At 42.3% G+C, this 13,394-nt stretch overlaps 1 protein-coding gene across 1 annotated transcript in view; it reads right to left on the bottom strand.

Moving 5' to 3' along the window:
• LOC143815044 (interferon-induced GTP-binding protein Mx-like) overlaps positions 1-13,394 on the bottom strand; it is a 57,666-nt gene that overhangs the window by 22,588 nt on the left and 21,684 nt on the right. Inside the window, exons 4-6 of the mRNA XM_077293854.1 lie at positions 7,737-7,891; positions 7,261-7,399; positions 6,613-6,811 (exon numbers count right to left, since the gene is read on the bottom strand). Of these exons, the coding sequence (XP_077149969.1) occupies positions 6,613-6,811; positions 7,261-7,399; positions 7,737-7,891 (493 nt within the window). The remainder of the gene's footprint in view (positions 1-6,612; positions 6,812-7,260; positions 7,400-7,736; positions 7,892-13,394) is intronic.

A 13,394-nucleotide genomic window follows, 5' to 3' on the forward strand; every position in this document is an offset into this window, starting at 1 on the left:
TGCCCACCATGCGGGAAGCAAGCAGATCATGTGCGGTTGGTACCCAGGGTGGAAGAGAGGAGACTCTCCTCCACAGACTAGGCACCATATAATTGTTAAAAAAAAAGAATTAAAATAAAAAATAGTGATATACTCACCTTCTGATGGCCCCGGAGTCTTCCCGTCTCTCAGCGGTGCACGCGGCCGCTTCCATTCCTATAGATGCTTTGTGTGAAGGACCTGCGATGACGTCGTGGTCACGTAACCGTGACGTCATCGCAGGTCCTGCGCACAAAGCATCTATAGGAACAGAAGCCGCTGAGGAGATCGGCTGCCTTCGGAAGGTGAGAATAACCATTTTTTTTTATTATTATTTTTAACATTATATCTTTTACTATTGATGCTGCATAGGCAGCATCAATAGTAAAAAGTTGGTCACACTTGTCAAACACTATGTTTGACAAGTGTGACCAACCTGTCAATCAGTTTTCCAAGCGATGCTACAGATCGCTTGGAAAACGCTAGCATTCTGCAAGCTAATTATGCTTGCAAAACGCTAGTTTTTAGCAGGAGTATGCATGCCAATTCCGCATGCGATATACCCGCGGCAGGAGTTGCAGAATTGCCACAGAAATTTCCACGGCAATTCTGCGATGTGTGCACGTAACCTTTACTGTCTCTCTTATTCATTCCTGTCTGGACTACTCCAACTCTCTTCTGATTGGTCTCCCTCTAATCAAACTTTCTCCTCTTCAATCAGTCCTGAATGCAGCAGCCAGGGTCGTATTTCTGTCCAGCCCCTACACTGGTGACTCTACCCTGTGTCAGTCATTGCACTGGTTACCCATTCGCTACAGAATACAATATAAACTCCTATCTCTCACCCACAAAGCTCTCCACAGTTCTGCACCACCCTATATCTCCTCCCTCATCTCTGTCTATCGCCCTACACGTTCCTTCCATTCTCAAACTGACCTAAGACTAACATCCTCCAAAATCTGAACCTCGCACCTCTGTCTCTAAGACTTCTCCTGTCTCTGGAATGCACTACCCCAGACGATCCAACTGATACCCAGCCACCACATTTTCACGTGTGCTTTAAAACCACATATGTTTAAACAAGCCTATAACCTCAACTCACTAACTTAACTCTCCACTGCTCTCTCATTCTAAAGATTATTCAGAATCTACTCCCTCCTATTCATCTGTCTCCATGCACTTGATATTTGAACTTAAACACACTGGCCGATGACTAGATCATGCAGCTTTATATGAAAAGCCCTATTTATTAGAATTGCTGGATGTGAAATAACAAGCACTTTTCACTTATTGTGTTTTCCCTATTTCCTTGTAGATTGTAAGCTTGCGAGTAGGACCCTCACCCCTAATGTAATGATCTAAACCGTTCTACCTTGTATGGTATTTATTGTTTGCATATGTCACCACTTATTTGTAAAGAGCAAAATGTTGGCGCTATAAAAATAAAACTATTATCATATTATAAGGAAGCAAGTACTGACAAAATGTGATGTAAGAGGGACTCAGATATACTCTGTATTAGACATAAAGGAGGGCCTCATACACATTGTGTTCAAATTGTCATGTAGTGGTACTCCTAGACACATAAAGGCTATGCATTAAGTGCAAAGCCTGCCAAAAATTACAAGCAGGGTCATCCATACACCCTTGAAGGCACCAACGGTACTGTGTCATTCAAATATTGTGAGAAAAGTATAGTTGTGCTACTCCTACACTCCTAAAAGTTTTGGAGAGTGCAAATACTTCCAAAAATTACAAGCAGGGTCATCTATACACTCTTGAAGGCAACAACTGGACAGCCTCAGTAAAATATTAACAAAGTTTACACCTGTAGCAGGACAATTTTGCTTTTTATTTCAAAACAACTAAATTCCACACAAAGCAGGTTCTACAGTATATATGACAATAGTCAATTTGTTGACTAAAGATCATTTGTGAACTATACCAGGCCAAGCGGTTTTTAAAAATGTTAACCCACTGAGGTTTTAAACAAAGCACATTAAACAGTATGCATGAATCACTGAATCCATAAAAATTTTGTAAGCTTTTTTTTAGAGCTTTATATACCAGTTGTAAGGTTTCTCTTACTGAGAGTGTTGGGGGACACTCACTTGGCCGCGATATTCAAGCACACGGGCACGGGTTTATAAAACAAAGCAGTCCATGCGGTTTATTAAGCGTCATAAACCGGGTTACGCACAGTTCATAACATGGAACACAACAGGTACCAACTGGTGATATTAACTTGCATCTTCAAACACTTCAGTGTACGGCTTTGCCTCACGGACACTAACGTGCTGGGCCTCTCACTTCGCCCAGTTACCAGGGTGTCCGTACGCCGTACACTTCACCAACGTCCCAAGTCACAGACAGCACAAGTGACTCCGGGTTGTCGTCTCTAAACACGCTGGTACTCCCTTAACCAGCTCCCAAGGGAGACCACACAGTTCATAGAACTCACAAGCACTACCGGCCTGTACGGTACCTGACGGGAGCTCCGGCTCCACCTGCTGACTCCTTGCCAGTCCGCACCTCCGGGTAAGCTGCCTTACAGGGATCACCAACTTGCCTGGCCGGCACACACTAGTCAGTCCAGAGCCACTGAAGGATTGTAGCTTCCCCAGTTCCACTGTGCACTGCTCCGGGATCCGGTCCTCCTACTAGGACCTCCCACGCCAGCAGGTGCTTTCCAGGAAGCCTCCTCTCAGGCTTCCAACACAGGAACACACCGAGCCCTCAGGAACTCCCTCAGGGATTTTGCACTTGGACCCTTCAGGTCCAAACACTGGAACCACACAGGAACATGTGACCCACACCCTGGTCACGTTATGTACCTGTAACCACACCCACAGTAATGGATCACATGGGCTGGTCACGTGATCCTGACATCACTGCAGGTCAATTCTCACGGCCTCAATACAACTCCGTGCACATCCCGGGGAGACCATGCAGCGCCCCCTACCTGTTACAGGGGTTACTGCATCACATATATCACACAGTGAAATGTAACAATAACCATGTTACAGAGTGTGGATGAATCCTTGAATCTGTACAAAGTTTTGGAAGGGTAATTGAGTTTGACATACCAGCAAAATGTAACAAAAACCATGTATGGATGAATCCGTGAATCAATAAAAAGTTTTTCAAGGTTTATATATATATATATATATATATATATATATATATATATATATATATATACTAGCTGAAGAGCCCGGCGTTGCCTGGGCATAGTAAATATCTGTGGTTAGTTATAGCACCTCACTTCTCTTATTTTCCCATCACGCCTCTCATTTTCCCCATCACATCTTTCATTTTCCCCCTCACATCTCTCATTTTCCCCCTCACTCATCTTATTTTCCTCCTCACTCCTCTCATTCCCCCCTAACACTTGTCATTTCGACCTCACATCTGTCATTTTCCGATCACTCCACTATTTTCCCTCACTCCTCTCATTTTGCACTCACACCTTTTCATTTTCACCTCACACCTCTCATTTTCACCTCAGTATATACATGTTTGTCATCTCCCTTATATATAGTATACACCTGTATGTCATCTCCTGTATATAGTATATACCTGTATGTCATCTCCCCTGTATATAGTATATACCTGCTGTGTGTCATGTCCCCTGTATATAGTATATACCTGTATGTCATCTCCTCCTATATATAGTATATACCTGTATGTAATCTCCTCCTGTATATAGTATATACCTGTGTGTCATCTCACCTATATATAGTATATATCTGTGTGTCATCTCCTGTATATAGTATATACCTGTATGTCATCTCCTCCTATACATAGCATATACCTGTATGTCATCTCCTCCTGTATATACTATATACCTGTAGGTAATCTGCTCCTGTATATAGTATATACCTGTGTGTCATCTCCTCCTGTATATAGTATATACCTGTATGTCATCTCCTGCTGTGTATGTACCTGTATGTCATCTCCTCTATATAGTATATACCTGTGTGTCATCTCTCCTGTATATAGTATATATCTGTGTCATCTCCACCTGTATATAGTATATACCTGTGTGTCATCTCCCCTGTAAATAGTATATACCTGTGTCTTCTCCTCCTGTATATAGTATATATCTGTGTGTCATCTCCTCCTGTATTAGACCTCGTTCACACGTTATTCGGTCAGTATTTTTACCTCAGTACTTGTAAGCTAAATTGGCAGCCTGATAAATCCCCAGCCAACAGTAAGCCCACCCCCTGGCAGTATATATTAGCTCACATATACACATAATAGACAGGTCATGTGACTGACAGCTGCCGGATTCCTATATGGTACATTTGTTGCTCTTGTAGTTTGTCTGCTTATTAATCAGATTTTGATTTTTGAATTTTTGAAGGACAATACCAGACTTGTGTGTGTTTTAGGGCGAGTTTCGTGTGTCAAGTTGTGTGTGTTGAGTTGCGTGTGGCGACATGCACGTAGTGACTTTTGTGAGATGAGTTTTGTGTGGCGACATGCGTGTAGCAAGTTTTTGTGTGTCGAGTTGCATGTGACAGGTTAGTGTAGCAAGTTGTGTGCAGCAAGTTTTGCGCATGGCGAGTTTTGCGCGTGGCGAGTTTTATGTGTGGTGCCTTTTGAGTATGTGCAAGTTTTGCGTGAGGCAACTTTTGCATGTGTTGCAACTTTTGTGCATGTGGCAATTTTTCCGCGTGTGCAAGTTTTGCGTGTGGCGAGTTTTCCATGAGGTGAGTTTTGCACGTGTGGCGAGTTTTGCATGTGGAGAGTTTTGCGCGTGGCGAGTTTTGAGCGGCGACTTTTGTGTTTCGACTTTTATGTGGCGAGGTTGGTGTATGTGTGGTGAAATGTGCGCTGAGGGTGGTATATGTGTTCGAGCACGTGGTAGTGTGTGGTGCATTTTGTGTGTGTGTTCATATCCCCGTGGTGGTGTGATTATCCCATGTCGGGGCCCCACCTTAGCAACTGTACAGTATATACTCTTTGGCGCCATCGCTCTCATTCTTTCAGTCCCCCTTGTTCACATCTGGCAGCTGTTAATTTGCCTCAACACTTTTCCTTTCATTTTTTCCCCATTATGTAGTTAGGGGCAAAATTGTTTGGTGAATTGGAAAGCGCGGGGTTAAAATTTCACCTCACATCATAGCCTATGACGCTCTCGGGGTCCAGACGTGTGACTGTGCAAAATTTTGTGGCTGTAGCTGCAACGGTTCAGATGCCAATCCCGGACATACATACATACATACACACACACACATACACACATTCAGCTTTATATATTAGATATATATATATATATATATATATATATATATATATATATATATATATATATATATATATATATATATATATATATATATATATATATATATATATATATATAACACTGAATTGTAACAGAAAGCACATAATACTGTATGGATCAGTAATTGAATCCGGACAAATTTCTCACTGCTTTTTTATAGTGTAATATATATCACCGAAATGTACCCAAGAACATGTAACACTCTATGGATTAGCAATATAAAGCCGAAAAAAATTGAACAAATGTTTTGAAGGTTAGATACCACCGAAATGCACTCAAGAAGACTTATTACTCAATGGATGAGCCATATAATACCGATAAATTGTTGAACATATTTTTTGGAGAGTTAGATACCACTGAAACCTACACAAAAATGTGTAAAACTCCATTGATGAACAATATAATACCGATATATTTTTGATTAATTTTTTTTAGGGTTATATACCAACAAAATGTACCCCAGAACATGTTATACTCTATGGATGACTAATTTAATCCAGATACATTTTTTTACTTTTTTCGGAGTGATACATATCATAGTAATGTACCCCAGACCACGAAATACTGTATGGGTGATAAATTTAGCCAGCAACATTTTTTACACTGTGTTGGAGTGTTAGAGATCACAAAATTGTACCACAGAATATGGAAAACTCTATGGGTGAGAAATTTAATCCCGAAAAAAACACCAAAGTGTACCACTAAACACATAATACTTGATGGATTACACAACATATTCAATCTTTTCTCACAAAAAAAAGTGCAGCAGCTTTATATTTTGCAAAGGACTGCACAGCCCTAGTCCCTGTCTACTCACTAGATTCTGTCACTCTCCCTGCTCCTGCGACTCTCTCTCCCTCCCTAGACTAAATGCAGATTGTGTGTGATACAAATGATTAGAAGGGCTGTTAGTATGATGGCTCAGCTTCAGCACCAGTATCAACACTACAGGCCTCTGATTTTTTTATACTGTGAACACACAGGCATAGACAAGGACCCTCCCTCCAACACAAAGTGTGCAATGGCGTCAGTGTGCCGAGCCGGACAGCGCATGTCCTTTTATAACCCCTAATGTTGTTATACGGCCAGCCATTCATAGTAATGAACACAAGCAAGATGGCTACGGCATTACAGTCATGCGTAATCCCCACATGCTTATTCAAGTTTTAATTCGAGCACCACCCAATGCTCACCAATTAATGAGCATATTCAAGCACCCAGAAACTCGAGTTATGTCCGAGTATGACCGAGCACATTCACCGATCCCTAGTAATTTACCCTCTTGGTTAATGTCTTACCAGAAAATCTTATGGTCTTTAAAAAAGTCTTTCTCCTTCTCAATGGCATCTTTCAGTGACAGCTTGTCCTGGATTTCTTGCTGCCCCCGACATTTCACTATCATGTAGCCTTTCTTTAGGTAGATGACCTCATTATTTATTACATTGATGACATTTTCCTCTGTTCCCTTGTCAATTAAGTCAGGCTTAGTTAAGATTCCTGCAGTTACAAAAAGAAAAAAAATTAGGGTCCTTGGTCTAACCACAACATGTGTACATGCCACTATAATCTATAGACATCTTGGAATTTAGCTGTCCTTGATAGGTGGAGTGTAGAAGAGCTTGACCAATAGAGTTCAAGAGCAAAAATCTATTTTGATCTCCTTCCTGGAGCTGGTTTCTCCTCCGCATCACCACCATTCAGCCAAAATGGATTATTTCTTGCCATTCTTCATGCCCAACCATTTTAAAATCCAATGATGGGTGCCTCATGGTTGATTTGCTTCGTATTCTCTAATGCTTGAGTGCAAAGAGTTCCAACCACCCATAGAAAACTTAATGATGCCAAGAGTATACTCATTTCAGAAGAGGTCCACCCAGTTATCTTTGTAAAATCTAATAAATACATTTTTGCATATAATTTACCCTATTCTATGATAAGAAACTCACCTAAAGTTCTTTCTCCACTTGGGTCCACCTCTCGTGCCATCTCAAGGGCTTCAGTTGTTGCAATATCAACATTACAGGGCACCACAACCAAACAGATGGTTTTTTGCCTAACAATATACTTCTTGATGAGGTCTTTGATCTGAAAATATAAGTTGTCATTGAAATCCAAATGAGGAATCAGTCAGATTTCTTTTTATATTTTGAAGTATGGGTCTCTAGAAATTTCCAAGGATAATTGTAATGGCCATTTGAGGTCACTACACAACATCCATTAGGATAAGATGATGATTTGACCAAGATAGTTCAAACAATCTTTAACTTATACCAATTTTCAAAAATTTTGCAAATTCAGCTTTTAATACAAAAACAACTTCTGGTTTGGTCAGGATCTGTGTGTGACTGTCGTGTTAGTAATTTGGACAAACCAAAAACTATGCAATAGGTATTCCGCACAATTATTATAGGTAAAATCAAACCTTTTTCCCAATATCTTTGGGTTGGTCCCCTACAGCGACTCGAGCAATTCCGGGGAGATCGATGAGAGTCAGGTCAGGAACTTCAGGAGAGACCACTTTAAGGCTGATAAGCTCTGAACTAATCCCATGATCTGATCCAGCCATTACATCCTGAGCTAAAAATGAGATAAAATAGAATAAAAAGCTGAAAAATGGCCTAAAGATAATAGTATCCCATTTTCTTATATTCATTACCACCTAGGGGGAAGATGATACTTATGGATCTCCTGTGAAGGAACAAATTATGAAAGGTTCTCCATTTTGTGCTAGATTCTCCATTTTTGTGTTTTTGACTCCATTTTCTTGTTGCTTAAAGATAAATTCTGTTATTTAATTAGGTAAAAGGTTACAGCTGCCATGAAGTAACTTTATCTTGTTCACAAGCCTGGTATGCAACTAGGCTATTGTTCATAATTGGTATAAAGACCTTGAGTCTTCTGTCTCGAGCCAGATAAGAAATTCGTTGGTGTATCACTATACAAGACTGAGGCATCTGTTAGAAAAACACATACTGTGCCAAAAAGACATGACCATATCTGTAGTTTCCATTTTTCCTGTATCCTCATGGGTTAAGTTTTTCCTGCATTCTTATAGGTTAAGAACTGTGAGCGTGTTCTTATGCTGATTGGTTGAAGTATAATTTCTGTGACAATGAAAACTCATATGCAAAATAAACGGGGGCCAGAGATCAGCTCGATCCCCCATACAGAGACACACGTCTCCGTCTGGTCATTTTCAGTTGCCGGCAACACCTTGTATATTAATTTGGAAATCACTGGGTTAACCGTGAAGGATCAATTTAAATCCTCCCTCAACAGTTGGCGCCCTTGAACGTGGGGCTCTAAGCAGGAACGCCTCTGCCCCCCGGTGGACAACAAGACAAAGGACCCTCGGACTGGACGCAGGCACTGGAAAATTGGGACTGATCATCCCCCACAACCACGGTAGGTTGGCAGTTATACTGTCCAGACTGACCGTTTGGTGTGGTTTTCCTGTGTTTGTTGCTGCAAAGAGGATCTGAGGTTTGTCCCCGGAGGTGGGATGATTTTTGGGTGGAATCATATAGAGGTGTAGTTCCGTTGGAAGCCCAGTGCTCGAACCGTACCTCATAAGGGACGGACACCCCGGATTGACCAGTGATGTAATTCTCTTTATAGTCAAAATATCCTGAATTCCTGATCACTGTTAGAATCAGGCGCGGTGAGGTGATCGAAGATTGGGTAGGATGCGTAACTCAGGAATATATTGATTTAAATATTTCCAGGGGTGTCCGGAGGGTTAAGTCTAAGACGCCCTCCTCCTTTCACTGAGTACCGCGTTTTTGGGTTGTCCCAGCGGGGGACAGAGAGAGACCCAGTGGAATAAAACCGTAAGGCCGTCGGTATTATGCACAACTAAGAAGGATATTTAGCTCTAAAGGAGAATCCGTTTTTGTGGAAGGAAAAGAAGACTTTGAATTGTGTGATAAAAATTTGATATTGTTAGCCCAAAGAAGGGAAAAGAAATCTGTCAGGAATGCAGGGAAAATATTCTCAATCTGGTATGTGAATTGTGCGATGAAGATTTTGTAGAAATTAATTAAGTCTAAGAACTATTGTATTTCGTTTGTGTTTGTCTTTGAAATATCCGATGGGAGGGGTCGCGTAGCTGCGCTATTGCTTGTCTCCTTTCTCTGTGTAGAGGAATGCTGTGATCCTCTCCTGTTACTGCCCCCTCCTTACCAGAATGTGGCTGCATTCCAAGGTTTCTCTGTATTTTTTTGGTGTAGATTACGCGCTGGTAGATTTGTGTTCTGTTTAAGGTGACAATATTGTTTTGAAGTACAAAGAAATATTATAATCTGGAAAATTGAAGGTGAAATCTAGTGTCTAGTTTTAGAAGGAAATTTGTAAGTGATTGAAAGACTGGTAAAAGTAAGTTGAGTGGTTGATATATAGCAAATTGAGGATCAACAGAGAAAGTGAATTCTAGTTGTTTTTGTTACCGTTACATTGAAAAAGGAAAGTTGTCTACTACTATGATAAAGTCTGGATGTTTTGTGGTGCAGGAAGGTATTGAGAAAGCGTTTGAGAATAATGTGTCAGAAAGACAAACAATTAAAAATGATGATCTGGAACAGGGGGTCTCCCTGCTTGATGATAAGGTCCCTCCCCAGCCCCATGTCAATTCTCAGATCAAGAGCTTGTTTTAATTAGAGTAGATGACAGACCCAATAAATATACTCTTATAAAACCTAACCCTGTGGGACCTATCCCTGAAGTTACTGCTCAGTTCGTAATCTCTCCCTCATGTCCGGTAAATTTACTGGGGGCAGATTTATTATCACAGTTCCGCTCCAGAATACAATTCCAAGATGATGGTCAGATGGTCCTTGCGTTATATAACCCCTATGCAGATGAATATAATGAGATCTGTATCCTACATGCCCTTCCCACAGTTATGATGGTCCTGATAGACCCAGATTCTCCCCCAATAATGCCTGTAGAACCAGTAAAAGTGTTTCTCAAACCTGGTGCCCCTTTTTCTAAAGTCCATCAATACTTTTTGAAACATGATCAGGAGCAGTGTCTCAAGGGGCAAATACAAATGTTATTCGATAATGGTGCCCTGATACCCTGTGTTTCCCCATGTAACACACCCTTGTTTCCCGTTAAGAAAAAGACCCCACCCGGCCAACCCCCTGTGTACCGGTTGGTACAAGGTCTACGGGCAGTTAATGCAGTTACTGTTCTAGAAACTCCGGTGCCTAATCCACATACTCTTTTGTCCCAGATATCTCAGGATGCTGCTTGGTTTATAGTTATCGATCTTGCCAATGTCTTCTTCAGCATTCCATTACACCCAGATTGCCAGTTCTGTTTACATTCACTTATCAGGGATGACAATTGACGCGGACAGTTATGCCACAGGGGGCCCAAAAAAAAGAAGTCCCAATCAGTTTGCAAAAAATATGGGCGGGTGTCTTTTACCCTGGCAGTTAGATCACCCCTATGTCACGCTGCTTCAGTATGTGGATAATCTTTTGTTGTGTGAACGGACAGAGCAGGAAACCATTGTTGCCACTGTTAGTTTTCTCAAGTATCTGGCAGATCTGAACTGTCGGGTTTCGGCCTCGAAATTTCGGTTCTGCCTTGGTCAAGTGATATTTTTGGGTCACTGTCTCCTTCAGGGTGCCAGACACCTCACAAAAGAAAGAAAAATAGCCGTCAGCTCCCTTCCTTTACCAAAAGATGAGACTGAACTCCAGCGTTTTCTTGGACTATGTACTTATTGTTGTCAGTGGATACCGGACGCATCCCGTATAATGCAACCTTTCTACAATGCCCTGAAAGACGGTTCAAGATATGCTGATGATTTTGGCAGATTCCACACCGGATACGCTGTTACTACGGAAGATACTGTAGTGCATGGAGCTGCACTCCCTCCCTCGCTGTCAGCGCAAGAAGCAGAACTTCAGGCTCTGTCTACTGCATGTGTTCTGGCCAAAGACAGGCGGGCTAATATATACACGGACTCACAGTATGCATTTGGTATTGCTCATGATTTAGGAGCCCTATGGGCCAATCGAGGGTTTATTACCACCGCCGGGACTCCAGTGAAGAATGCTGAAGCTGTTAAAACCCTCATGGACTCAATCAAATTACCCACTGATGGTCCATACCCCACACGATGTATATAGTATCCCTAACCAAGTATAATCTAGCCACATGTCCATGGCTGGACAGCTGCGACTTTGGTGTGCTATTCTCATGCCTACTAATGTGACTTTGAAAAGGTGCACTGTCCTGAACCCCGCTACTCTTCTCCTAGTTCCTATGGATCCAAAGGGGGGAGGAGTAGGTGATATGAAAAAGGACTCTTTTTCTTTCTAAAATGGATCCAGAGGAACAAGATTAGGTTTCCAAACCACATGATTGTCTAGAATTGATGTCTAAGGAAACGGCTGGTCTCTAGTGTGCCCATTCTAATGCTGATTTTGAGCTTTTTGTAGATGGATCCCGTCACCCAGATGACCAAGGACGCTTCTGTACCGGATATGCTGTGGTCTCAGAACATGAGGTAATCAAGGCAGAGTTAATGCCAGCTCATATGTCTGCACAAGCAAACTAGCAGAAGGTAAGACTGTAAATATCTACACTGATTCCAGGTATGCTTTTGGCATTATACACGGTTATGGGCCTATCTGGAGAGCCAGGGCTTTCCTGACAGCAAATGGCCACCCCTTTAAATATGCTGAGGCAGTCCAGCAACTTATGAATGCACTACAGCTTCCCACCCAAACAGGCATCATAAAAGGTAAAGGCACATACTAAAGGCACTGATGGACGGACAAAAAGGGTAACGCAAAGCAGCAAGCACTCCTGTGGCCTCTAGAGTACATCACCTAGACACCCCACCATCCCCACTTGTGTTGAAAGACATCTTAGCCCGGTTACAAGAACAGGCAAGTAAGGAGGAGAAAAATAGGTGGCAAAAGATAGGGGCTTGCTCTGATACCGTCACTGGACTATGGGGGAGGGGTGAAAAGGTCTGCCTGCCACAGGTACTGTACCCAATGATGGCACAGGTTCTGCACGGGAATGTGCACCACTCGAAGACGGCCATGTGTGACACCCTACAGAAACAATGGATTACCCCCGGGTTTTCCACCTGCGCAGAAAGGCAGGTACAGAGCTGCATGATATGTGCCACACATAATCAGGGTAGGACAGTGAAAACCCCATCCAAACACACTCCCCGGCCCTTTAACCAATTCCAGAGACTGCAGATTGATTATATTCAGTTACCCAGGGTAGGGACGTATGAGTATGTGTTGGTCTGCATTGATTTATTTTCAGGTTGGCCAGAAGCCTACCCAGTTGCCAAAGCTACGGCTAAGACAACGGCGAAGAAACTGATGGCTGAGATCATATGCAGGTATGGAGTTCCTGAAGTCATTGAAAGCGATCAGGGTTCCCATTTTACTGGAGAGATCATGTCAGAGGTAATGGCAGCACTGGGGGTAAGTCAAGCATTGCATACTCCATCCGCAGAGCAGTGGAAAAGTGGAGAGACTAAATGGAACTCTTAAGCTTAAAATCCAGAAGGCAATGGCAGAGACTGGTAAACTACGGACAGAATGCCTTCCTCTAGTTTTGTTTTCAGTAAGATATACCCCAAACAGGAAGACAGGACTGTCACTGTATGAGATTCTGTTTGGCAGGAGCCCCAATCTTGAATGTTTCTTTCCATAACAGTTGCAGCTCAAGTACCAGGACTTGACTAGCTATGTGCAGGCCTTACATGGACACCTTGCCAAAGTGCATTTAACCGTTTTCAGTTCTTTTCCAGACCCAGACAAGGTTCCTGGACACCATCCCTTTGTGCCAGGAGACCTGGTGTATGTGAAAAAGTTTGTGCGCAGAGATTGTCTCCAGCCGAGATTTGAAGGACCCCATACGGTGATCCTGGTTACCCCCACTGCAGTAAAACTTGAAGGAAAGAGCACCTGGATCCATGCCTCACACTGTAAAAGAGACTGTTGTTTTTGATCCTGGAACTGAGGGCCATCCTCGCCCCTACCTCTTCGGCCCCTATTGTAAATAAGAATTCTGGCCCCACTATTATCTGGGTAAACCT

This window comes from Ranitomeya variabilis, chromosome 3 (genome assembly GCF_051348905.1).
Source record: "Ranitomeya variabilis isolate aRanVar5 chromosome 3, aRanVar5.hap1, whole genome shotgun sequence".
NCBI lineage: Eukaryota > Metazoa > Chordata > Amphibia > Anura > Dendrobatidae > Ranitomeya > Ranitomeya variabilis.